Source organism: Cavia porcellus, unplaced genomic scaffold (assembly GCF_034190915.1).
Source record: "Cavia porcellus strain 051 isolate PalLab524CR breed Dunkin Hartley unplaced genomic scaffold, mCavPor4.1 scaffold_16, whole genome shotgun sequence".
NCBI lineage: Eukaryota > Metazoa > Chordata > Mammalia > Rodentia > Caviidae > Cavia > Cavia porcellus.
Genome location: NW_026947499.1, coordinates 10,736,089 through 10,762,969, shown reverse-complemented (window position 1 = coordinate 10,762,969; position 26,881 = coordinate 10,736,089). Strand labels below are relative to the sequence as shown.

At 48.8% G+C, this 26,881-nt stretch overlaps 1 protein-coding gene and 1 non-coding gene across 2 annotated transcripts; one reads left to right on the top strand and one right to left on the bottom strand.

The window, feature by feature from the left end:
- Positions 1 to 194: 194 nt before the first annotated feature.
- Positions 195 to 26,617, top strand: Iqcd (IQ motif containing D). The gene is made up of 5 exons (XM_023564621.2): positions 195 to 349; positions 19,940 to 20,720; positions 23,550 to 23,783; positions 25,101 to 25,172; positions 26,266 to 26,617. The coding sequence occupies exons 2-5, from the start codon at positions 19,983 to 19,985 to the stop codon at positions 26,548 to 26,550; spliced, it is 1,329 nt and encodes a 442-aa protein (XP_023420389.1). The 5' UTR covers positions 195 to 349; positions 19,940 to 19,982; the 3' UTR covers positions 26,551 to 26,617.
- LOC111756429 (U6 spliceosomal RNA) lies at positions 6,432 to 6,538 on the bottom strand. The gene has a single exon (XR_002790912.1). It is a non-coding gene; the product is annotated as a U6 spliceosomal RNA (small nuclear RNA).
- Positions 26,618 to 26,881: the final 264 nt, after the last annotated feature.

The window sequence follows — 26,881 nt, the reverse complement described above, 5'->3', positions numbered from 1 at the left end:
CTGATGAGAGGACTTAGTGCCCGCCTCCTTAGAAGGGGAAGCTCCACCTCTTCCCTCTCATTTCCCCCCCACCCCGCTTTACTCTTTCTGCCCCACCCACACGGAGTCTCGGGTCTTTCAATTGGAAGAACGTCAGAAGTACTTTGCTTCTGATTGGTCAGAATTTAGGAGGCGGCCTTAACAGAGCAAAATAAGGGGTTCAATGGTGAAAAAGAAAGTCAGTCAGTCACCAAGTCCCGCCTTCTGAGATTGGCGGGTAACCTAGCAACGCGAGGACCGAGAAACCACTGTGGAGGAGAGGTCCTGGAGCCTACGGAACACGTGAATGAAAGGCCGGGAAGGGGTGGAGGTGAGGGAAATTTGGATTGAAGTGTTAGCCTACGCTTCCTTGGCTGCTCAAAAATCAGTCGCCTCGAATCCAACCTCATCCCAGTTTAGGATCTTGCTCCCAAGCCTCTGACTCGGTCTGTACCTCCCACTTCACAAGGCATCCTGTTTAAGGTCTCTGCCCTTCTTCCGACCCCTGTGCTTGTCCATTCCCTGGCCCTTCTTTCTCTTCTGTATAATGGGGATGAGCCTGGTGCCATGGAACACGTCTAGAATCCCAGCACTCTGGGAGGCTGAGGCAGGAGAATCGCAAGTTTGAGCCAAGCCTGGGCAACTTACAGAAATCTTGTCTCAAAAAAAGAAAAGAGTGTTACTCAGTGCAAAAGGCCCTGGATTCAATCGCCAGTACCACAATAAATAAATAAATGGCAGAATATCTGTCAAGTAGAGGTACCATTAATTGATTTGAAGTCAAACGTAGATGGTGAAGTGAGAGGGTGGTTTCTAAGTAGCCCACCTTTCGGCCCATAGCGAGCATACAACAAAAAGCATCTCACTTGAGCGAGTGCTTAAATTATTTTGACTATACAATTTTGGTTTTTCATTGTAACTTTAGAATTTAGCCTGGCAAGGTGGTGCACACCTCAAATCCCAGCACTGGGGAAGCTGAGGCGTAAGCATCACCCATGAGTTCTAGGCCAGCCTGGACTACACAGTGAATTGAAGGCTATGTAGCTATGTAGCGAGACTTGTCTCAAAAAAAGAAAAAAGTTTAACTCCCATTTCTGTCCTTAAAAAGTGATCTCCTCTATTAACACAAAGAGTTTCTTATGAGGATTACATGGGGCAAGGCTGTGACGTGTTTGGCATGGAGCAGTGCCAACAAACTGCTCAGAAAAAAAAATGGCAACTTTTCCCCCCTAAAACACCCCCAACCAAGGGCTGGCGATTTAGGTCAGCTGCTCAAATGCTTGCCTGGTAAGCACAAGATCAGGTGTTCGATCCCCGATACCAAAAAAACCCACATACAACCTTAACTCTGTACTTACTATAGCTGTTTGGAAGTACCCTTGGTCCACATGTTAAATATTCATAATAATTACTAATTAATATTCGTAATATTTAAATATTCATAAGGGAAGCCACATCCCTCCCATCATGGAGCCTGAGACAGGAGAAACCATTAAGGCAGCCGTGTGGTACAGATGGATGTCAGATCTCACCGTGGAGATGTGCTTCCACCATGATGCCCTGAGGAGCTGGCAAGTCCTGTCCTGGGTTAGCTCTAACACGGCCCCACTTCTCTTGTGTTTGGAGGGGAGTGGGGCCTGAGGGCTCTAACTTCACCTAGAATAGAATCACAATTTGATGGCCTTCCTGGGGTGACGGCCTCATTAAAAGGAGTGGGTCATGGAGTGACCTTGGACAGGATCTTGTTCCTAGCCTCTCTTGTTCCTCCCCTTTCTTTCTGTTCCCTGGCTACTGTAGGGTGAGCAGCTGTGCCCCACATCTGTGCATCCTGTGCAGTGGAGCCAGCCAGCCACGGACTGAAACCTCTCAAACTATGAGCCAACATAAATCTTTCACCAGGTGCGGCGGCGCACACCTGTAATCTCAGCGCTTGGGAGGCTGAGGCAGGAGGATCACTGTGAGCGTGAGGCTATGCTGGGCTTCATAACGAGTTCAAGGGCAGCTGAAACTACATAGCAAAAGCCTGTCTCAATAAAAGAAAAAAAAGAAAGAAATTTGGACATCTGCAATAACAGATGAATGATCCTGGAAGGAACCGAAAAAGCCAGGCACATAATGACAAATATTATCTGACACAACTATCTATGGTATCCCAGTTCAGAGAGAAACTAGAATGGTGGCTACCAGGTGCTACGGGGAGGGGCATAGAGGAGGAATTCTCACTTTAATGAGTACAAAATTTCAGGTTTGGGGTGAGGAAGCATTCTGGGGATGGACGGCATTGATAGTTGTATGTAAAATGTAACATTCTTAATGCTACTCAGCTGTGTCCCTAAAAATAGTTAAAATAGCACCTCAGTTACTTTTTCACTGCTGAAACAAATACCTGACTCCGGGAAGTGAAGGGAGGAGAGGCTGATGTTAGCTCACAGTTCCCAGAGCTTCCAGTCGGTCTGGCTGCAGGGCATCACAGAGGAGGAACAGGTCACGGTGGGCAGGGGCAGCCATCTGAAGCAGCAGCATCGCTCTGTAAGCCAGGCTGGCCTTGCGCTCACAGCAGTCCTCCTGCCTCAGCCTCCCGAGTGCTGGGATTACACGTGTGCACCAGCACGCTTGGCTTTCCCTTTTGTCCTTTGCAGGCTACAAGCCTATGGGTTGGTGCCACTAGTTTAGTTCCACACACCCTTAATTCCAATATCATGCTCCCTGTATTCAGCCAGCTCTGACAAGCCTCATCTGTGAGTGCGTGAGGCTTGGGGGAGACATGGAGGTAGAAGCCATAAACCTGGTAAACTTTATGTTATGTTTACCACAGTTAAAAAGCAACCAGCAGGGCTGGAGGTTTAGCTCAGCAGCATAAGCACCTGCCTTGGAAGCAGGCAGTCGTGAGTTCAATCCCTGGTACCGATAAAAAGGAAAAAGACAAAAAAAAAAAAGCAACCAGCAGACTGAGGATTTAGCTCAGTGACGCAGTGCCTGCGTGGCAAGCATGGTCCTGAGTTTGATTTCCAGTAATCCTCTCCCCATCCATCCCCCCAAAAAAAGCAAATAGAAAGCTGAATGGAATGGCCTAGGGCTAGCTCAGCATTCTGAAAATCGACCAAGGCATATAACCATCCGAGAGCATTGATTCCTGGCAACTCCTGACCTGGCATCTGTGGTGTGCTCACCTGGGGTCTCTCACAGTGGCCAAGCCGTGTTCCACAGCACAGCGTTCAGCCAAGTGTGCAGCCCATGATGGCCAGTGGCCTCCTGCCACTGCCTGAGGGGCTCACTGGATTTGGAGTATTGGCTGGAAGAAGAAGAAGAAGGGGAGGGGGAAGGAAAGGGAAAAGGAAAGAGAGAAAGAGGAAGAAAGAGCAAGAAAGAAAAAAAAAAATGATCTGACCATTGACTGCCTTGGCCGGCAGAGAACGGAAGCCTTACAGGGTCAAAGTGTTTAAACACAATTTCTGGTTGATTTCTGGCTGGAACCTGATGCTGTGAGATACAGGATGACCCCTAAGAAGTCAGGTTTAAAAATATAAAGAAGAAAAGAAATATTTCCAAGGCATGGTGGCGCATTCCTGTAACCCCAGCCCTCGGGAGCTGGGGCAGAAGGATCACGGTGAGTTTGAGGCCGGCCTGGAATACATAGGGAGACCCTGTCTCAAGACAAGCACAGAAAACTTCAGTGGAGTCGCACACTGTGGAGGGGACTGACCTGACGGGTTTAGTCCGGGAAGTTACTCACCGAACAATAAACAAGGCAAGAAGTCTCATTTTGCAGAACGGTTCAGCCTGCAGAGCTGCTACAGTGTTTTACCTAAAACTTCCAGCATGCATCAAAAAACTGCGAGATGTGCAAAGAGACAAGGAAGTATAAATACACACAGGAAAATCAAAAGCAGTGACTGGGAACTATCTATGTTTTCCCCAGATTTAGCGCACGAAGACTTCAAAACAGCTAAGAAGCATATTTGAAGAATTAGAAGGTATGATGACAATGATTCGTCCTATTGAAAATAACGTTTTTCTCATTTTGTCTCTTCATTAAATATATATATATATATATATATATATATATATATATATATATATGATGGAAATATAGCTCAGTGGTGCAGCACCTGCTTAGCAAGTGTAAGGTCCTGAGTTCGATTTTCAGTAACTAAAAAAAAAAAAAAAAATTGGGATTGGGATGGAGTTTAGTGGTTAGAGTACTTGCCTGGCATGCTGAAGCTCTGGGTTAGCACTGAAAAAAGAACAGATGGCATAAAGCAATATTTATGAGGCTACTGTTTGGCTTGTAAAATATCAATGTTAGCTGGGCATGGTGGCACACAGCTGTAGCACCAGCACTGAGGAGGCTGAGGCAGGAGGATTGCTGTGAGTTCAAGGCCAGCCTGGACTACATAGAGAGTTCAGAGCCAACCTGAACTACAAAACAGAATGCTGTCCCAGAAAACAAAACAAAACAAAATGTATCAATGTAGCAGGAGGCTGGTGGGACACACCTGTAATAGCACTTGGGGGCCTGAGACAGGAGGAGTCCAAGGCAAACATGGGTGGCATGGCAAGACCCTGCCTTAAATAAGTAAATAAATAAAAATTACAGACCAGGATCAGCAATCTACAACTCAAAGGCTATGTCTGAGTTCACCTCTTTTTGTAAGTAAAATTGCCAACTTATCACACACACACACACACACTGAGCTACATCCCCAGTCCCCTTTCTATTTTTCTTTCTTAGTTTTGAGGCAGACTGCTAAGTGTCTAAGTTGCCCATTCTTGCAATTCTCCTGCCTCAGCCTCCACAGGGTGCTAGGATTACAATCATGCACCTCACAGACTGTTTATGCCTTTGCCCCACAACAGCAGAGTCCAGCCATTGCAAAGAAACTATATAATGACAAAGCCAAACATATTTACTATTTGGCCCTCACACAGAAAAAAAGTTGCCAAACCCTGCTACAGAAAAACATCCCTCAAGAAAATAGATGCAAAATATTGACAAACCAAATTCTGCAGCATGCAAAAAGGATTAAGCACCATGACCAAGTGAGATTTATTACAGAAATGCAAGATCGATTAGACATCTGAAAACCAATGTAATATGCCAATGAATAGAAGCTCGAGAACATGGAGAAACTGGGGCTCTCCTGCACTGTTGGAGGAAAATGAAACGGTCCAGCCCGTTGGAATTGCCTGTCAGTTTCTGAAAAACAGTTAAACTCACTCACCAGCAGTTGCTTCCTAGGAACTGAGTCAAGACAAACACAAGCATATGCCCACGCGAGGACTTCTGTGTTAATATTCTTAGGTGCACTAACCCTAATGGCCCCGAACTGGAGAGAATCCAAATGTCCATCAGCAAGTGAATGAATAATTGTGATTATTTCCATGCAATGAAATATTATATGAAAACACACACAATACTAATACATGCTACAACATGGGTGAACCTCTGCAGCATTGTAGTAAGTGAAGGGTTCTCAACCACAGCCCTCTTGGTCTTATTTGTTTTTGTTTTGTTACAGGGCATCACAGTGTAGTTGAGGCTGGCCTTGGACTCACAGTGCTCCTCCTGCCTCAGCCTCCCTAGTGCTGGGATTACAAGTGTGCGCCACCATGCATGGCTTTCTGTTGACATTTAGGGCCAGACAGTTCTGTGATGGAGGGCCACCCTCGTATTGTATGACACAGTGGGGTCCTAGCCCTCCACCCACTTGTGCCTGTGCCCCCCACCACCACTCCCAGTTGTAACAACCAGCTATGCCTACCCTGGACGGCCAGTTATCTCCTAGAAGGAAGTATCGCCCCTGGTTTAAAACCACTGTGCTATCTGGGTGTGGTCAAGCACTCCTGTAATCCCAGCACTCCGGAGGCTGAGGCAGGAGGGTGGTCACCAGTGTTCCTTCCCCCTCCCCAGCCTCGCCAGCATTTGTTATCTGTTGATTTCTTGATGGCAGCCATTCTTTCTAGAGTGAGATGAAATCTCAGTGCTGTTTTAATTTGCATTTCATGAACGACCAGTGATGGCGAACATTTCTTCATGTAAATTTTATTTGCCATTTGTATATCTTCAGCTGAGAAATATGTGTTCATCTCAGATGCCCATTTTTGGAGAGGGTCTTTGAATTTGGGGGCTTGATGTTTTCCAATTCTTCATATATTCTGGATATAAGTCCTTTGTCTGAGGGGTTGCTGGCTATAATTCTTTCCCATTCTGTGGGTTTTCTTTTCACTTTCTTTGTGATTTCTTTTGAAGTGAAAAAACTTTTTAGTAATATGAGATCCCAGTTATTGATTCTTTGAAGTATTTTCCGTGTAGTTTGCGTTTTATTCATGAATTCTCTGCCTACCCTATGTCTCCAAGATTTCTACCTACCTTGTCCTCCAGTAGATTTATTGTTTCTGTTTTAATATTTAGAAAAAATATGGAACACTTCACAAATTTGCTTGTCACCCTTGCGCAGGGGCCATGCTAATCTTTTCTGTATTGTTCCAATTTTAGTATATGTGCTACCCAAGTGAGTACTGTTTATCTTTTGAGACAGGGTCTCACTATGCAGTTCAGGCTGGCCTGGAGCTCACTTTGTAGCCCAGGCTGGTCTCGAATTTGCAATGCAAATCCTCCTGCCTCAGCCTCTGCAGTGCTGGGATTACAGAAGTGTACCACCAAACTGTTTTGATTTTGTTTTTTTTATCTCTCTCCTGGCCTCTGGCTTTTGGGTAACACCACAGCTGCCCACAGGCCTCCTCTGCCAGAGGGTGGGCCTCATCAGATGCACACCAGGCCAGCACAGCCCAGTGCGAAGGCCTGGCTTCAGTGTAGGTCCCAGGGAACCCCTAGATTAGAGGGGCGAGTCCCTGCTTGCTCCACTCCCAAGTTCCCAAGCACTTCCTTCTGTGTCCAGGGAGAGGGGGGCCCAGGGCCACGTGGCCAGCACCACTGTTTCACAAGCAAACACCTGGGCAGAGAATAACAAGCACTGGCCTGCGAAGAGGCTTAAATCTCCAGGGGGGCTCCCAGCTCTCTGGTGTCCCCAGCACCTTTACTATCCAGGACCCAAGCGCCTGGCCCAGCTACTCCAGCAGCCCCGCCGGGGGGCAGGGTCAGCCCAAACTGGGTGCCCAATCTTTATTCTGGAGCGAGATGACTTTAGATGGCACAGAGGTGGATCCCTGGGCAGGGCCAGGCTCTCTGGGGACAAGCCAGCCCCTGGGCAAGGGGCGTGGGTACAGAGGCTGGAGCCTCACAGCCAAGCAAGGGTACTGTCTCAGGATCAGTGCTTCTCAACTGGGGCGACCTCCACTCACCCCTGTCGCCAGCCTGGGGGTGTTTGCCAGCGTCTGGAGATACTCTGTCCCCAGCTGGTCACAACGGGATCATGCTACTAGTATGGAGCTGGTGGAAGCTATGAGGCCCGCGTTGTCAGTAACGTGCATGCCCAGAAGCCCGATTCTATATTCTATAGCGCTATTTCCACACAAGCAAATGCTATGCACACGAACGGCCCCTCCCCCCTTCAGGCCCCAGCTGATGGAAAGAGTGATTCACACCCAGGGACATCTGAAATACTGTATCTTCTTAACCTTAAGCTTTCAAAATATAGCAGCAGTTGTAACCTCTGGCCAACCAAGTGCCTTCCTCACAGGGACTTTCAAATACAGGTTGTTCTTTTAACCACAAACCAAAGAAATACATTTTCCTCCCCAGCCCAGCACACATGTTTAATTACACAAGGCTGAAAGCGGAACTCAGTAGGACAGTGCGTGCTTAGCATGCCTGCCGACCAGGGTTCAATTCCCAGCACTGAATAGGCGAACAGAAACTGCTCGTTACATGCAGGACACTCTGATATTTTCTATCTTATTTTGTTTATGTGTAATGCTAGTTGCAACTGGTAAATTGAGTTTACCACTCAAGAAAATGTTGCAACCTAAGATTTTATTTTTAGGGCAGTTATTTTGTTTGATTTTATTTATTTTTGAGACAGGGGCTTGCTGTGCAGGTCAGGCTGGCCTTTAACTCACAGAGATCCTCCTGCCTCAGGGTTCCAAGTGCTGGGATGACAAGGTGCCTTTAACTCACAGAGATCCTCCTGCCTCAGGGTTCCAAGTGCTGGGATGACAAGGTGTGCCCCACCATGCCGGCCTAAGTTTTAAATTTTGAGACAGTGTAATGGTTTATATCTAGGTGTTCCCCAGGTGCGTCATGTGTTCATAGGTGGTCTTTTGGAAGAGAGTCACCAGGAAACTGGGTCATGATACAGAGAGGAACCAGCCCTTCACTACCTTGGTCTTCAGCCCTTGATGAAAGAATTGAGTCCTATCCCACGGGCACCCACGTGGAAGTCTAGGTAGAATTAATCGTAAAAAAAAAAAAGAATTAATCGTAAAGGAGGTGGACACAGGGTTGTGCCTAAAAACAGAAAGGCTGCCAGTGCCACACACGTATATACACTGGGTGTAAGTTTGAATATATTTACTCTTGGGTCCAGAGAACAGGATAATTGTGATATTTATCTGCATTTCACGTAGGAGTTACGTAGGAATTGTGAAATGATTTCCTGCCCCTTTTAGATGATCTGTGTTTTCTCCAGGGCTTTAATCATGTAAGAAACTGACAAAAAGGGGCTGGGGATTTAGCTCAGCGGCATAAGCGCCTGCCTTGCAGGCAGGCAGTCGTGAGTTTGATCCCTGGTACCGATAAAAACGAAAAAGACAAAAAAAAAAAAAAAAAAAACTGACAAAAGATAAGTTTTCATTTTTTTTCAAATTCATCTTTATAAAAAATTCAAAGCATGACAATCAGGGGGCAACAACGGTCATATGTTGCACATTGTCATCCCAAACCAGTCACCCAGAGCACAAGACATCTGCGTTCAATTGTCCAAACAATACCAGCACAGATCTTTGTCTTCAGTGAACTCAGAGAAGTCACTAGTGTAACTATCCTGTTATATATACATAAAGATACATTGTTGCTTTCAGCATCAAATGCTAATGAGACAATACTATGTTTACATGTGTGTCTGATTTATTTCACTTATCAGTGTGGTCTCCAGTTGAATTCATTTATCTATAAAAGCCTCTAGTTTATGCTGAGTAGTGCTCTATTATATAAAAACACCACCTTTTTATCCGTTCCTCTTTCGATGGGTATTTAGGTTGTTCCTAAGATCTAGCTATTACACATTGTGCTGCTATAAACATAGGTGCACATATATCACTGTGGTATATGATGTTTTTAATTCTTCTGGAAAGACACCCAGAAGAGGAATGGCTGGGTCAAATGGGACCTCTAGTCCTAGCTTTCTGAGGAATCTCCACACTGATTTCCACAGTGGTTGCACCAGTCTGCCTTCCCACCAACTGTGGAGAAGAGTTCCTTTTTCCCCACAGCCTCTCCAGCATTGGTTATTGGTTGATTTCCAGATACTAGCCATTCTTTCTGGAGTGAGGTAGAATCTCAGTGTTGTTTTAATTTGAACCTCTTGAATGACCAGTGATGTTGAACATTTTTCATATATTTATCTCTGTTTGTATTTCTTCACCTGAAAAGTGTGTATTCATCTCAGATGCCCATTTTTGGGTTGGGTCTTTAAATCTGGGAGGATTGATATTTTGGGGGGTTCTCTATATGTTCTTGATAGTAATGCTTTGTCTGAGGAACAGCTGGCAAACACTTTCTCCCATGTTGTGGATTATCTTTGCACTCTGGTTCATGGTTTCTTTTGCTTTGCAAAGCTTTTCAGTAGGATGAGATCCCAGTTGTTGATTATTTGTGATAGTTTCTCTGCAATCGGGCTTTTGTTCATAAGTCTTTGCCTACACCAGCGTCTTCAAGAGCTTTACCTACTCTGTCTTCCAGCATATTTAATGTTTGTGTTTTAATGTTAAGGTCTTTGATTCATTCTGAATTTAGCTTAGTGCATGGTGAAAGATATGGGTCCACTTTTTATTTTTGGCAATGAATACAGTGAAATACAGTGAATGTATTTAGTACCTTTCTCCAAGATAAGGTAGCTTAGTGTGTCTAGAGTTGTTTCTGCATCTTCTAATCTGTTCCATTGATCTTCAGATCTGTGTGTGTGTGTGTGTGTGTGTGTGTGTGTGTGTGTGTGTACCACACTGTTTTTATCACAGTAGCTTTATAGTATAATTTCAAGTCAGGGATTCTGACGCCCCCCTGTCTTGCCTTTGTTGACCAGGTTTACCTTTGCTATTCTAGGTCTCTTCTGGTTTCAGGTGAATTTTAGGATGGTTTTCACTAATTCTGTGAGATATGCTATTGGAATTTTGATTGGGATTACACTGAATCTGTATAAGAGTTTTGGAAGTATTTTCTCTATATTGGTTCTTCCTACCCAAGAGTGCGGGATATCTCTCCAGTTTCTAATATCCTCTTTGGTTTTCTTTTTCAGAGCGCTGTAGGTTGCAATGTAGATGTGTTTTAAATCCTTCGTTAGATTGATTCCTAGATGCTTTGGTTTTTTGGATGCTATTGTGAAAGGTATTGTTTCCCTGATTTCTCTCAGTGAGTTTTTTGATCCTGTACAGAAAAGCTGTTGATTTTTGAGTGTTGACTTTGTGTCCAGCTACACTACTGAATTTGCTTATTAAATATAGAAGTCTTTTGGTGGAGTTTTTGGGGTCTTCTAAGTAGACCATCGTGTCATCTGCAAATAATGATAATTTAGCTTCTTTCTTTCTTATCTGTATTCCTTTTATTTCTTTCTGTTGTCTAATTCCCCTAGCTAAAATTTCCAGGACTATGTTGAATAAGAATGAAGACAGTGGACATCTTTGCCTTTTTCCTGATTGTAGATGGAGAGTTTTCAATTTTTGTCTATTTAGTATGATGCTGGCTGTTGGTTTGTCATAGATGGCTTTTATCAGATTGAAATAAAGACCATCTATTCCAATTTTCTGTTGGGTTTTATCATGAATGGGTGATGGACTTTGTCAAAAGCTTTTTCTGCCTCTATTGAAATGATCATATGATTTTTATTCTTGGCTCTGTTAATAAAGTGTATTGCATTTATGGACTTACGTATGTTGAACCATCCCTGCATTCCTGGGATGAATCCCACTTGGTCATGGTGTATAATCTTCTTGGTGTTTGCTGCACTCTGTTTGCCAGTATCTTACTGAGGATTTTAACATCTATGTTCACTAGGGAAGTTGGCCCATAATTCTTTTTCTTAGTTGAGTCCTTCTCTGGTTTTGGTATCTGGGTAACGCTTGCTTCCAGGGATGAATTTGGGAGTACTGCTTCCCTTTCAATTTCCTTAAAGAGTCTGAGAAGTAATAGTGTTAGGTCTTCTCTAAATTTCTTGTAGAACTCAGAATTTGTCAGGGTCTGGGCTTTTCACTGTTGATAGGTCTTTAATGACATCTTCAATTTCATTGATATTGGTGTATTTAGGATTTTTATATCTTCTTGATTCAGCTTTGGTAATTCATATGTAGCTAGAAATCCGTCCATTTCTTCTGTATTTTCCATCTTACTAGAATACAAATTTTTTTTTTTTTTTTTTGTACTGGGGATCAAGCTCATGACCTTGCACTTGCCAGGCAGGAGCTTATGCCGCTGAGCTAAATCCCCAGCCCTAGAATACAAATTTTCAAAGTAGGTATAGATGATCTGGATTTCTGCAGATATTGTTATTTCACCCTTTTCATTCCTAATTGTATAGATTTGAGTCTTTTCTTTCCTTTTATTGATACAATAGGATACGGGTCTGTCAATTTTATTTAATCTTTCAAGGAATCACCTCTTCAATTCGTTGATTCTTTGTATTGTTTTTAGTCTCCAGTGAGTTAATTTCTGATCTGCTCTTTATAATTTCCTCTTCGTACAAGCTTTTAGCTTAGCTTGCTCTTCTTTTATAGAAGTTTTAAGGTTCACCATTAAGTTGCTTATATGTACTTATTCTGTCTTCCTGACATGAGTATTTCCTGCTATACACTTCCCTCTTAAGGCTGCTTTCAAGCCAGGTGTGGTGGCGCACACCCGTAATTACAGCATTTGGGGAGACTGAGGCAGGAGACCTGCCTGGGCTACACCGTGAGCTCAAGGCCAGCCTGAACTACATAGTAAGACTGTCTCAAAAAGACAAAAAAAAAAAAGACTGCTTTCATTGTATCCCATAAGCTTCAGTATGTTGTGTTTTCATTATCATTCAAGTGTAAAAACTGTCTAATTTCCTCTTTAGTTTCAATCATGACCCATTCAGTAGGGTGCTATTTAATTTCCATGTTTATGCAATTCTTGTGGTTTCCTTTGGCATGGGTTCCCAATTTCATTGCACTGTGGTCTGATAGTATGCATGGGATAATTCAATTCCTTTGCATTTATTTAAGCATGTTCTATGAGCGGGTAATGGTCTGTTTTGGAGAACATTCCATGTGCAACTGAAAAGAATGTGTATTCTGATGTTGTGAAGCGGAACACTCTATAGACATCTAGTCTACATTAGAACATCAGTTCTAATATTGCATTACTGGTTTCTTGTCTAGTTGATCTGTCCTTTTGTTGGGGTTCATGATCTGTAGTCCTTGTTATCTGTCTCTAGAATGTCCTTCAGCACATTTGGAGCGCTGGTTTGGAGGTCATACACTTCATCAGATGTTCTTTGTCATGGAAGTATCTTATTTCTCCATCAGTTTTGAAAGATAGTTTTGCTGGGTACATCAGTCTGGGTTGAAAGCTGTTTTCCTTCAGAATTCGGAATGCTTCACACCAAGCTCTCCTTGACTTGAGAGTTTGTGTTGAGAAGTCAGTTGTGGTTTCCTTTATAAGTAACTTGTTTCTTTTCCCTAACAGCTTTTAATATTCTATTCGTGTGTGGAATTTCTGGAATCTTGACTATGATGTGCCTGGCTGTATATTTGTTTTTATCATAGCTAATTGGAATTCTATATGCCTTGCTTACCTGTGTGCCAAATTCTTTTTCCCTACCAGGAAAATTTTCTGCTATGACATTGTGAACACTTTTTTTGGGTACCGGGAATCGAACTCGCAACACTGTGCTTGCAAGACAGGTGCTTATGCCACTGAGCTAATTCCCTGTCATTTGTCATGTCGCCTTTTTCATTGATTTCAATCAATCTTCAGTTATTTTCCTTTCTTTCTGTCTTTCTTTCTTTCTTTTTTTTTTTTTTTTTTTTTTTTTTGGTATCGGGGATCAAACTCACGACTTCACGTTTGCCAAGCAGATGGTACCACTGAGCTAAACCCCAGCCCTTAAGTTATTTTTCTTTGTCTCATCCAACAGCTGCTGGATTGATTTCTCATGGTCCCTTGCTATTTCTGAGAAACCTTTCTTTTCCCAGTTGCTAACTGCAGCCTGTCTTCAATGTCTGAGGTCCTGACCTCACACTGGGCAAATCTGCTTTAAATATTTTCAGTGCAGCTTTTGTTCTCCTGGGTATCCGCTTGAATCTGCTTTGGGGAGTCCATTTGTTGCCTATGCTGAGCTTCCATAATTTTATTTTTCTTTCTTTTTCTTTTTTGGTACCAGGGAATCTAACTCACGACCTCACACTTGCCAGGCAGGCACTTACGCTGCTGAGCTAAATCCCCGGCTTCATAATTTTCTTAACTCCTCTGTTTTTTGTGTGTTTGTATCTGCTGTAGCATCGCTAAGTATATCTGTATTTTGAACTCTATCTCCGTAGAGAGATTATTTCTGATTTTATTTTTTCCAGAGCCTCATGCTCTGTTGTTTGCACTTCACAGTGGCCTGGGGTTTCAGATTGTCCCACCTCATCGCCCCCTGGATTTGCCTTTGAGGAGCTGGATGTCTGAGGTTGCATTTTGCTTAAGTGTCTTCTCGTTTTCTTTTCTTTCTTGTTTTCGTTTCATTCCTGAGGCGATGCTTGTAAGTTGCCTTTGATGGTTGCTTTGTTGGTAGCATTGAGGGCCCTTAGGTAACTGCTACCTAGCTGAAGTATCTTCCAGGTGTAGCTGGCTTTTGGGTTTTGAGTTTGTTGGAAGATCTTCCCTCTTATTTGTTGGAGATGAGAAGTTGTTGCTTGTTTGGCCCAGTCCCTGGTTCTCTGGCACTGGAACACAGGATTTTCTGTGACCCTTAGTTAATTAATTGCAGCCATGGAGTACCGTAGAGAAATGGAGGAAGAGGACGAGATGAGAAGCAAGGTCGGAGGACAAAAGGGGATCACACCAACTTTGAGAAACTGGTGCAGAGGACTGAAAGAAAAAATGAAAGAGACAAAAGGAAGAACAGAACAGAACCACCACCACAACGAGGCTAGGAACCGTCTTCACACTCATAAAAACAATGAAGGAGAAACAAGAAAAAAGAAGCAGTGCCCTTCCACGATTTGCTCTGGTTTCGCTAGTAGACAGCCTGTGGAGACAGAATCCCAAGTCGTGCTGATCTGTCCCATCAAGCCAGCAGTAGCTTTTTGGCAGGGTGGTGGATAATCTGAGAAGCCTTCCCCAGGCCGGACACACTAGGCTCCCTACTTTCCAGGCAGTTTCCAGGGTTCTGAGCCCAGCTGGGAGCCGCTAGATAGAGCTGGCATCGCTTCTGGGTTCTGAGCTCAGCCGGCCCATCTCCAAGATGGCTCCCAGCTGATCACGCTCTCTGGCGGGAAGACTAAGAAACTCACAAAAGATAAGCTCTGAATTTAAACCAGGCCTCACCAGAGGCCAGGATGTTCTTTCTCCTGCTGTGTTAGGGGCAGGGCTGTGATACCCAGGAATATGATGTGCCTTGTCCTGAAGTTAGAGGGCCCCAGGGTCAGGTGGTAGACAGCTGCACTCTGAGGGAGGGCTTCAGGTTAGAGACCTAAGAGATGATTACAGATGTGCTCTGCACTGACGTCCGGTTCTGTACCCTACTGGCGGCACATGCTATTGTGGACACTTTGTCTCCAAGGCCCACTAGTGTCTGACTGCTACTGATCCACAGGGGCATCACCAGGCTGACCTGCTGTTAGGAGGCAGTGGTGGCCACTGGGGGTGTGGACTGGAAGGATTTATCTCCCTCCCCTCTCCTCCCTTCTCCCTCTGCTTCCTGGATTCCTTGAGGTGAGCAGCTGCTCATCCGCCGGGCCTTGAAGCCATCAGACCACGGACCGAAACCTCTGCACACTATAAGCCAAAATAAATCCCTCTTCCTTTAAGCTATGGGTGTCTGGGATTGTATTTCAGCAATGAGGAAAGTGACTAAGACAGACAAATGCTCGGTCACTCCGTTGCCCAAGCTGGGCTCAAACTCTTGATCCTCTTGCCTCAGCCTCCCGAGTGCTGGGATTTGGGGTTTGCACCATCACTGCCACCCAGAAACTGAATCTTAAATGCATCTGTTCTGTAGGTCTCTTCTTGACAGGATTCACGGAAACCACCCAGCAAAAACACATTCTACCATGTGTACTGTAGAAGTCAATTTCAAAAGCTACATACCCGTAGCAGGAGGCTGAAGCAGGAAGATTAGGAGCTCAAGGGCAGTACAGTAAAATTCCATCTCAAAATTAAGAGAAAAGTCAAAAGTATGCACAGAGCGGGGTTATGGGGTACAGGCTTCTGAGGCAGATAGCTTGGCCTGAAAGCTCAGCTCCACCACTTACCAGCTGTGAGTCGAGCACAAGGGTCCCCCTCCTCCGTCTGTCACCCTTTCCTTGCCTAAATTGGAGGTAACAAGAGCACTGAAGAATGTTAAAGGAATCACTGCTCTGAAGCATTTAGACCAGAGTCTGGCACGTGGTAAATCACAAGCACTAGCCAGCATTAAAACAGAATTCCTTACAGTGAGGTCCACACCCCGCACTCCAGGAGTTTTGTGTTTTTGTTTTCTTGCAGTATTTGAAATTCAACCCAGGACTCCACACATGTGAGGCAAGCACTGTGGCACTGAGCTACATCCCAACCCTGTTTATTCTTTGAGACAGCCTCACTGAGCCACCTATGCCCGGCCTCGATCTGGAGATCCTTCTGCCTCAGCCTCACACATAGCTGAGATTACAGGCGTGCGCTGTTGCACCCAACTGTTATTTGGGGTTTTTTTTGGTTGTTGTTTATTTATGTTTTTGTTTTGTTTATTTAAGGCAGCATCTGACTATGTAGTCCAAGTTGGCCCCATGTAACCCATATACTGACCTTGAACTCGCTACCGTCCTGCCTCAGCCTCCCTAGTTCTGGCATCCTGAGCAGACACTGCCACTTCTGAGAGCACTTGGTTGGTTTTGTCTCTAAACACCTCCTGCTTCCCCATGAACCAGTGTCACAGGTGGTGGCATTTCTTCTCTTTTTCCCCTCTGAGAGGAAAAAATCACTGAGTTCAAATTTTTTCTTTCTCTTTCTTTTTCTTTTTTTTTTTTTTTTCCAAAATGTTCTGAGAGCGAAAGTAATAAAATATCCAACAGGCCTACTTGAATGACACGAGAAGCTATAATTTGCATGGTAAAGATATATTTTCCTTTGTAAAGTTCATCAGCAGAATTAATGACAAATAAAGGAACGATCCAATTAAAGCTCCCCATCCATTAACAACCTCGCTGCACTGGCAGGGCAGGAAATCTTAAAAGGGGCGGCTGAAGTCAGTAATGATTTCAATATTAAAAAGGACGCGAAACGCTCCTATTAGAATTCAGGGAAAAGAGACTTCGGTGATTTTTGTCAGCAGAGTCAGACGTGTCCCCCCACCAACCCCGATTCCGCCGGCTTTTTCTTGTTCAAGCAAATGAGCTGTCAAGGGTTGATGGGCGGCATCGTAATCAAAGAAAACAAGTTTGCCCTTTAAAGCAAAAGAGGTAATTTGGCTGAACGCAAATTGGAAACATTTCGGTAAACGTCGCCTCCGTGGCCGTTTCCTGGAGGATCCTGGCGTTTTGATTTATGCCCGGGAGCTGCAGGGACAGCGCGAAGCCCTTCATTAAATACTGGGTTCACCTTGGTCGGGGGCCTTGGGCCAGGATCCTTCTTCCCCTCCAAGCTCTGCAGCTGCCTGGAGAACACTGTCTGCAGGAAAAGCCACAGAGGGACTCAGGACTCTGACAGAAGCCAAGTGACCGCCCGAGGTGGCGCCCTTCTTGGCCTCTGTCCTCAGCTCCCAAAAGGGCTCCTGATTCGGACCTGTTTGAACCTCATCAAGGAACGGAAGCAACCGTAGCCCCTGACACTTGGCGGTTTCTTTCTAGTTTTTGTGATGCTAGGATTTGAGCCCAAGGCCTCCTCCCTGAGGTAGGTGCTCAGCCAGACAGGGCCTCCCTGAGCTGCTCTGTTACCCAGGCTGGGCTAACACTTGTGACCCTCCTGCTTCAGCCTCCGTAGAGGGCTGGGATTATTGCGTGGGCCACCATGTCTGGATACCCTAAATCTTTTTTTGTTTTCTTTCCTAAGTTCCTCTCCTTTCCATTTCCTCTTTGGTCTGGTGAACTGAAGATAATCTTTTTGTTCTGCTTTGTTTTCTTGAGATAAGGTCTCACTGTGCAGTCCAGGCTGGCTTTGAATTTATGATTCATCTGCCTTAGTCTCCCAGATGTTAGGATTACAGACGGTGCCACCACCCTCAGTTTGAAGATAATCATTGTGGCTTTAAATATCCCCTCCTTCTCCCTTGGGTTTACGTCTCCATCTCCGGCTGCCTCTGCTCACAGGTTGCTGGCAGCCTGTGATAGCATCAGCTCAGGTCTCTGATCACAAGGGACAGAAGCCGACCCTAGCGAAGCGAGAGGGTGAAGGGAATGTGGAAGAACCAGCCTCAGACCAGACCGGAAGCACTCTGGGCACCGGGAAGCAGGATCCTCAGGAACAGCCTGGGGCCTTCCCAAGCCTGTGTTCCTGCTTCAGGGGAAAGCGAGCAGAGCTCTTGGGCTGACAGCGTCACAGAGACCACTAAGTCAGTGACAGAACAGCTAAGGCGACCAGCTCAGAAAGAGGAAGCGTTCCTGTTGGCTCCCAGGTTCAGGGGCTCAGTCATGGCCAGCTGGTTCCACGGCTTTGGCCTTGTGGTGAAGAGGGAACTGCTCCTCAGGAAAGGCCAGCATGAGGGCTCCTGGCCTCCACGGGCTTGGCCTCCCTCCACCAGGCCCCGCCTCCTAAAGACCCCAGCACCAGCCCAGGCTGGGGACTAAGTGCCCAGCACATGGACCTTGGAGGACAAAGAGTTCCTTTGTCATTCCGCAAACCCTAGTGACTCTTTGTTTAAAATATTTCTCAAGCCAGGAATGGTGACCCACACCTGTAATCCTACTACTTGAGAGGCTGAGGCAGGATTGCTGTTTTGAAGCCAGCCTGGGTTATGTAGTGAGCTCAAGACCATCCTGAACTACATAGTGAGACCCTGTCTCAAAAACACACACACAAAAAAGAAATAATTTCTCACACCCACAGTGAAACAAAAAATGGCACAAGTAACTAGTAGTCTTTCCTGTTGCTGAGGCCCAACACCCAGTACCCGTGTTTACAGGAGGGAAGGGCTGATTTGGCTCATGGCTTCAGGGGGTTCAGTCCATGGGAGCGTCATGGCAGAGGGATGTGGTGGAGCGGAGCTGCTTGCTTTGGTGGCAGCCAGGAAGCAGGGAGCAGCATCAGCAGAGGGGACATGGACCAGTGTCATCTCCAAGGCCACGCCTCTGTGACCATCCCAGACACCCAGAAATGGGCACCACCAGTAGCTCCCCAGATGGTCAGGCTGACACAGTCGGGTTAACCTCCACCATGACCCATAGTGGCTCAGCCTCTGACAGCTCTTGTGCTAGAAGCCCAGGCTAGGGGCACTAAATAAACAGCTGGAGTCTGGCGTCCAAGCAAAGCTGCTGCAAAGCTTCTGCTCTCGGCACGAGCTACAGAGCCCACATAAATTCGTGACTTCTGACTGGCACTGTGGATTTTTCCCAAGTGCTCATTGTAATGAGCTTATTATTTCACGATAATTGTAGACTTTCAGAAAAACTGCCAGCATAGCCTGATGCCTTCCGCATGCCTGCCACGCAGCGCCCCCTAATGTTAACATCTCATAAAAACATGGTCTGCGGTCACCACTGGAAAATCAACTCTGCCACCGCGTGCTAAGTGACGGCCACCTCCTGTGGTTTCTCTGGTTGTCCCATTGGTGTCATTTGGTCCACTCCAGGGTCCCATCAGAGTACAGCACTGAAATTTCAGTTAATTTTTGTTTGGGTTTGTTTTGTGTTGATTTTCTGAGGCAGGGTCTTGCTGTAGTCCAAAATAGACTTAAACTCAAAATAGACCCAAGCTGGCCCCAAACTCATGATCTTCCTGCCTCAGCTTCCTGAGTACTAGGATTACAGATTACAGGTGTGTGCCACCACACCCAGCTCCACCACCTCTTTTTTCTTTCTTTCTTTCTTTCTTTCTTTCTTTCTTTCTTTCTTTCTTTCTTTCTTCTTTCTTTCTCAGGCTAGCCTTGAGCTCACTTTGTAGCCCAGGCTGGTCTCAAACTCACAGCGATCCTCCTGCCTCAGCTTCCCAGTGTGCTGGGATTACAGGTGTGCACCACTATGCCCGGCTAACCACAACCACTTTTTAAAACCAACACTCAAAAATCAGTGACAACATGCTGTCCCTCATTCCGTCTGCCTCCTTCCCACCCTGCTGAGTGACCTCACCTCCCCAGACACCAGCTCTCCACCAGCCATGTAGCCCCATCCCTGTGCATCCCTCGGGGCTGGGCTGGTGCAGCCAGGCCGCCCTGGGTTCCGTCCTTAGGACCCCTGGATGCTCCCTGCCTGACACCTGTGCCTGGGACCCTCCTCCACCCTTGTCTTCCTATCTTGGTGGCTCAAGTGCTGTCACCAAGCTAAAAACTGCTCTCAGGGAAAGGTTCTGAGTGTGCACAGTGTGCCAAAGATGACCGTCGCTGTCGACAGTGTGGCCATCTTGGTGACAGTGGCTATAGGGATGTCAGTGTGGTGCTCATGTCCTCTCCTTCCTTTACAGGGTTGCTGGGGACAGAAAGCACATCAAGAGGGCACGCAGAGACATGGCTGCCCCGGACACAGCCTCAGACATCCTGGCCTCGGGCCCCGTCTGCCAAGCCGCTGACATCAGCCGAATCCCACTGAAGACAGAGCTCTGTCCGAAGCCTGCCGAGCCCCTGAAACCCTTGGTCCCCTCCAAGTCCAAACTGGCCACCATCGAGGCCAAGAGGATCATGTCCGTCCTGGATGAGGCCATCTACAAGGTGGAGCTGGTCACCCTGCTGTGTGACATGGTGGGCCACCCGGAGGCCCTGGTGGAGATGCGCGAGGACCTTGCAGGGGCACTGAGGGAGCACGGGGCCCTCTGCCAGGCCCTGCAGGACAGTGTGGGCAGCCTGCAGGAGAAAGCACGGCGGCTGCAGGAGGAGGAGGATGCCGAGGAGGCCTGGCTCTATGACCATCGCCTCTCCATGGAGCTGCACAAAGCCAGCCTCCCGATGCTCATGCAGCAGGTCAGGGACTCCACCAAGAACATCCTGAGGCTCTTGGCCAGCGACCCGCAGGCCACCAAGTTCCTGCAGATGCAGGCGTTTCGCAGGAGCACAGGGGCCCAGCGCTTTATGGAGGGCCTGGTGGAGCTGCGGGGTTTCCTGTTCGAGAAACTCCTCACCAGCCCCATGCAGGCCCGGGAGAAGGCCCAGTTCTTGCAGGACATCAGCAGACGGAACCAGAGGAACCAGGAGGCCATCGACATACTCCAGAAAGAACTGGCATCGAGGCAGAAGAACAGGGATGCAGAGGTATGGCGCCCAGCACTGGTCCAGTCATGGGAGGAGCCGTGGAGCCCTGTGGTCCTCATCTCTGGTGGGTGGGAATCTTGGGGAGATTGAAATAGCTCTGTACTGTCCATTTACTCCACCAAGTTTGGAAAACGTCCTGGAGGGAGGGGAGTCTTGTAAATAAACCCACATGGTTTCACCCTCTCAGTGTTTACAGTCGAGGAGTTGGTGTTAAGATACTCACTTAATTACAGTTTTGAGAAGTGTAATAAAGGGTAAGTACAGGGTGCTAGAAGAGGATGAGACAGGAGAACTGAATGGGGCCCCAAATGATCAGGGAATTTGAGGCCAAAGCTTCAAAGAGGGAGTGAGCCAGCCAACAGGGCCATGGAGGAAGGAACTCCAGGCCAGGATCTGACAGACTGTTCCACAGAGGGCCACGCAGACAGTACATGAGGCTCTGTAAGCTGTATGGCCCAGTACACACTAGAACCCCGCCATTACTCAGTGAAAGCAAACGAACGGGCCGTGTTCCAATAAAACTTTATTTATAGCCGTGTGTGGTGGTGCATGCCTGAAATCCGAGCACTCTGGGAGGCTGAGGCAAGAGGATCCCAAAATCAAGCTCAGGCCGGGCAACTTTAAAAAACCTAACACTAGAGAAGCAGGGTGCAGTGGGCAAGTGCCCTGGCTTTAATCTCCAGCTTCTCATAAACAAACAGACAAAACCCCACCGTACCTGAGCCAAAGGAAGGGGAAAGACGGAAGAGGGCAGGGGACAGATCACGGGGGCCTTGTGTCCTGTCAGTGGCCCTGGGCTTTGTCCTCCTAGCAAGGGGTGAACCGGAAGGGTGGAACTGCACGATTCTTTTTCCCCAGTGGTGTGGTCCGACCCCAAGCCTGATGAGAGCCACAGACACACAGTGTGTGTTTTGCTCTAAGTGTCTGCCTCTGAACGGAAACGCTGGCGCTGGCAGGGCTGGGTCTCAGGTTGTCGCCGCCCAGCTCGGTTTTTCCGCTCGGCTTCTCTGCTGTCCTCGAGTGGCCCTGCGAGGGCGCCACCTGGAGGCTGCATGCAGCACTGCCGGGGTGTCTGGGTCACACCAAGCCGAGAGGGACGCTGGGAAAGGTAGTCCGGAGCAGGGGCCTGGGGCTGGGGCCAAACGCTGGGCTGCACTGCCTCCAGAGGAGAGCAGGTCGGGCTGTAGAGAGACAAGGCCCTGGGAAGCTGTGTGCTCTCTCCCACCCTTCGTAGTTCTCTCTGTCGTCAGTTTGTTAACAAATACTTGAACGATTATTATTATTGTTGTGTTCTTGAGATTTAACTCAGGTCCTGGGTACTGAGCTCCATCTCCAGCCTTTTTGAGCTGAGCTCACTAAATTGTCCGTGCTGGACTCTTACAATCCTCCTGCCTCAGCCTCCCAGAGTGCTGGGGTTATAGATGCTCAGCATTATATGATGATTTCATTCAGGTCTGTCTCCCCAACAGGAAAACAGGACCCTGTCCTCAGTGAGCCCAGCGCTGTGTGCCATGCTTGTGTTCCCACGTGTAGGACTGGAGGGGACATCACCTAGGACAGGTTGAGGGCGATGACTTGATGCTTGGGCCCTTGTAGTTGGACCAGTTGGACCGGTCCTTCCAGGTGGGCAGACTTCATCAGGACACTGAGCCTCAGTGTTGAGTGAGGGATGATAGTGGTCAGGAGTTGCTGGGGTCTGTGCTGGACCCTCAATCCCCAAATGGGTGCACAGTGAAGGCTCAAAGGAATGAGACACGCGGCGTGGTCTTCAGGGCTGCAGGAGGAGTGAGAGCCTCAGCAGAGCTCCTAATTCTGCTAGCCGGTGGCCAACTGACGCTGAGTAGCCCATATTTAACCAGAATAAGCAAGTTGAGTGGACAATGGAGGACACCTGAGCAGGACCTGGGGAGGGGGGTGTTCAAGGACCCCTCAGAGCAACAGACAATGCTAATTAAGGAGAACGATCCAGGAAGTCTCCAGGTGGCCTCAGCTGGCCCATCTTGGCCCCTGAGGTGACTCCATGCCCAGGCCACGCCTCAGCCCTGCGCGTGTATTCAGCTTCAACAGCTCTAACAAGGTGTGTGGTGGAGATTTGGCAAGAAAAGCTCCGATGCTAAGGGCACTGCCCAAGCTGAGAGCTAGTGCCTGAGCATGAAGCTCCATCCCCAGGTGGCCCTGACCGCTGTGTGCCGGAGCCCCTGTGGCCCTGCTTTCCACCAGTGCCAGCCACCTCCGCAGGGTGTCCAGAGAGGCCAGTGTCCCAGAGGGCCTTGGGAGCCTGTGTATAAAACAGGGCCACCTCAGGCCCGGCATGGTGGCTCATACTCCTGATTCCCACACGCCGAGGCTGTAACTTAGCAAGACACGGGTCTCAGAATCAACAAAAAGGGCTGGGGTTGTCGCTCAGTGCAGAGGCCCTAGGTTCAACCCTCAGTGCCAGAGGGAAAAAAAAATCATAAATGACAAAACAGCACCATCCCCCAACCCCATTGCTGTTTTAGGGTCAGCCCAGGATGGGGCACAGCCAGGGACCAGCTGGCAGAGAGCAGTCCCAGCACGACCCTGGCAGTGGCAGTGTTCACCCCACAGCTTCCTGCTTCATGCCCACTTCTAGACCCTCCCCGCCCCCAGGGTGGGCATCAAGGCTGTCCCAGACCTGTGAGGGGCGCTCTGGAACAGGGGCTCTGGTTCAGACACATTTGGCTTCATGACTGGCCCCAGGCTGTCCCATCCGCCTCCTTGGGCCTCAGTTTCCCCTCGGTGGCCGGCAGTCCTGTACATAGCGGAGGGTGACCGGGCGGGAGTTGACGGAGTGCATCTTCCCGTCAGGTGGAGAAGGAGAACTTCGTGATCCAGGAGCTGAAGAACCACCTGCACCAAGTGCTCAAGCTCTCGGAGCACAGCCTGCTGCGCACCAGGCAGGAGGCGGAGAGGCAGCAGAAGGCGGACTTCCGCGCCTCGCAGGCCCGGCTGGCCAAGACGCAGCAGGAGATCCTGGTGCTGCGCTCCCAGTACCACAACCTGGTGTCCGAGAACCACGAGGCAGAGCAGGCCCTGCGCAAGGTGCCGGGAGGCCTGGCGGGAGGGGACTGCAGGGCTGGCTGGGCACAGGGAAGCCGGAACTGGGCAGGGGGGCCAGTCCATTTCCAGCACTGCTGCAGGCTGGCTTTGTGACCTCAGCTCCTCTGACCCTGCTGCAGTGACAATCCCCACGGTGGGGTGCAAAATATCACGGTAGCCGGAACCTCAGGCCAACTGAACTAGACCCTCCTAGCTTCCGAGTTCACAGCCTGGCTATGAGAATGAGGGAGCCAGGGGTGACGGAGGTGATGGGGCGGGGCACAGAGGGAGCTGAGGGAACATGGCCCCTCACTTCCCAGCTCGGCCATCATCTGGGCCAGCCCAGGATCAGCACAGCCAGCTTCTCGAGCCTTTGCTCCCCAGGGGTCCCTTCCCAGCACCCACTCATCACAGGCCTTTCCTGTGCCCCCAGTGTGGTCGTGGCCCCTCCCCCAGACGGAAGCTGTAGATGCCCGTGCTCACCCTGGCGGGCAGAGCTGGGGGTCTCAGCCCACCCACAGGTTGAGAACCCTTGCTCTGTGGCAAGGTCTCACTGTGCGGTCCAGGCTGACCTTTAACAAGCTATGTAGCCCAGACTGGCCTGGAACTCAAGGCAATCCTCCTGCCTCAGCATCCTGAGTGCTGGGATCATAGGGCTGCACCACCGCGCCCAGCCACGGACCACATCCTGATCCTTTTACTTCCTCTTCCCCTGCCCACCCTCCTGTCTCTCCTTTGTCCCTTCTCATTTCCATAGTCTGTCTCGTTTCCTATTATCTACCTCTTATTTTGCTCTTTAAATTATGTATTCTTTGCGTTTCTCATGTAAGAGAATCCATTTGCTATTTAACCTGGCTGATTTCCCTCCCCCCACCACTGTACTTTTTAGACAGTCTTGCTATGTAGTCTGGACTTGCCTCGAATTCACAGTGATCCTCCTGCTCAGCCTGTCAATTTCTTAGATTACCGGCATGCACCATCATGTCCAGCTGATTTCTGTTCTTCAGTCACCACCAGCCTATCCCCACCTCAAGGCCTTTCCACATACCACTTCCTCTGCCTAGAATGTTCTGGACCTACACTGCTGACTCAAATCCAGGTCCCACCACCCATTAGCTCTATCACCTTAGGCAATCGAGTTAGTGTGTCTGTGCCTCAGTTTCTTCATCTGTGAAATGGACAACTGAGGGCTCCTCCAGTGGGTGGGGCAGGCAGAGCACTGGCTGCTATACCTGTGATACACAGTGCCCTGAGCTGGTCACTATTTACCTTCTTCCCACCAAACAACCAACCACTGTTTGGATTTTTTTTTTTTTTCAGAAAAAATATAAAGTGGAGACAGAAGTTGAGAACTGGATCCAAAAATACGACATGGAGATGAGTGAAAAGCAGGTACTTGTTGCTAAGTCTCTTTCTTATGGGTTTCCAAGACGCTGGAGGCCTAGGGTAGGAACCCCAGATGTCCTCGATCTGGGCCACATTCCCAGTCTCCCCGAGACCCTGCAGCAGGCTCAGGGTGCCCCAGCCCCAGCAGGGCCTTGGCTCCGGTTCTGCTGTGTCCTGCGCGCCTCCTCCCAAGCCCTCTCCCCTCCTCCAGGGCTCCCACCCGCTCACCTGCTCAGACCCCCACCTCTACCCCTCTGTGGTCCCTGAGGACCGATGGGGCCAGGTGTAAGGACCAAAGCCCCCTTTGCCAATCTCATGCGAGATGCCAATCTCATGACACTTACCAGCTGTGTGACCTCCAGTCAGGCCTGGCCCTCTCTGGTCATGACAGGCAGCGACCTCTGTCTTGGGTCATGGGATCTGAGGTTGTACACAGGAGTGGTAACTTACAAAGAGGGGAGCTCCTGGGCCCACACCCTGCTCCGGGTAATAGCAGTTACCCATAAGGCTGATCTCCGAGCCCTGGCTACATACAAGGCCCTGTGTTCCATGCCTGCCTGACACCACAAACAGAGGTGGGAAGGGCTGAGGGTCATGGCTGGCAGGGACCTCGTCCACCCAGGAGATGCTCGTTGGGTGTCAGACAGGACAGGGGAAGAGGCACAGGGAGGGCAGGAAGCTTGTGTGACAGCCGGGGAGCTGCAGCTAGACAAAGGCAGAGCCTAAGCGCAGCCCCAGGACAGTCCCAGCTACCCCAGGTCACTGGAAAGCTCACAGCTCCACAGCGGCCACTCCCAGGTCCTCTCTGTGCACTGGGTCCCTCATCCAGTACAGTGCAGCCATCAGGCCATTGGACCCCAGAAACAGCCCCTGGCTTTAGAGTTGTCCACACATCTCAACCAAAGGCTTGACAGCCGAGTCCCTCCAAGTGCCGTGGAGCTGGCCCCTCTTATCCGGGCTCTTTCCTTGTCCCCAGCTGAGTTCAGGGGGCTTCTCCCTGGGGCAGGCAGGGCCAGCCTGAGTCCCATCTGCATCCTCCTGGGAAGGCTGGGGTGCAGGGGGCGCTCGGAGCTGTGCCCGGCCCACTCTCTTCCACCAGGAGGAGATCGAGGACCTGGAGACGGTCCACCTCGAGGAGAAGCTGCAGCTGGAGGAGCTGAAGCAGCGGTACGAGGTGCTGGTGGAGGAGTTCAACCAGATCCGGGCCGAGCGCGAGATCAGCTCCAAGAAGAGGCTGGAGGCGGAGCGCGAGATGCTGCGCATGGTGCGGGCAGCCACACTGATCCAGGCCGTGTGGAAGGGCTACCTGGTGCGCTCCATGCTGCGCTTCAAGAAGAGGAAGAAGCGGGGCAAGGGCCAGGGCAAGGGCAAGGGCAAGAAGTGAGCGCCCCCTGCTGGTCTCGGGCTTCAGTGACTCTTTTCAAATGAAAAGAATTTAAAGTTTTACATCACATTCGATCACTACCAATACACCCTCCTCTGCGCCCCGGGCTGTGGGTCGTGGGCAGCCAATCCGGTGTGGCCTAGGTGGGACCAAGACCCAGGCAGCAGCCCCGCCATCCCTGCTAGAAGGTGTAGCAGCCTCGACAGGCAAAACAGGCAAGTCTCAGGCCACGGCAGCAGGGTGTGGATCACAGCTGCCCACAGGGGACACAGAAGTGGGCAGACAGTGCCAACAGAGCCTCATTTCAGGCTGCCAAGCTCTCGGACTCAGA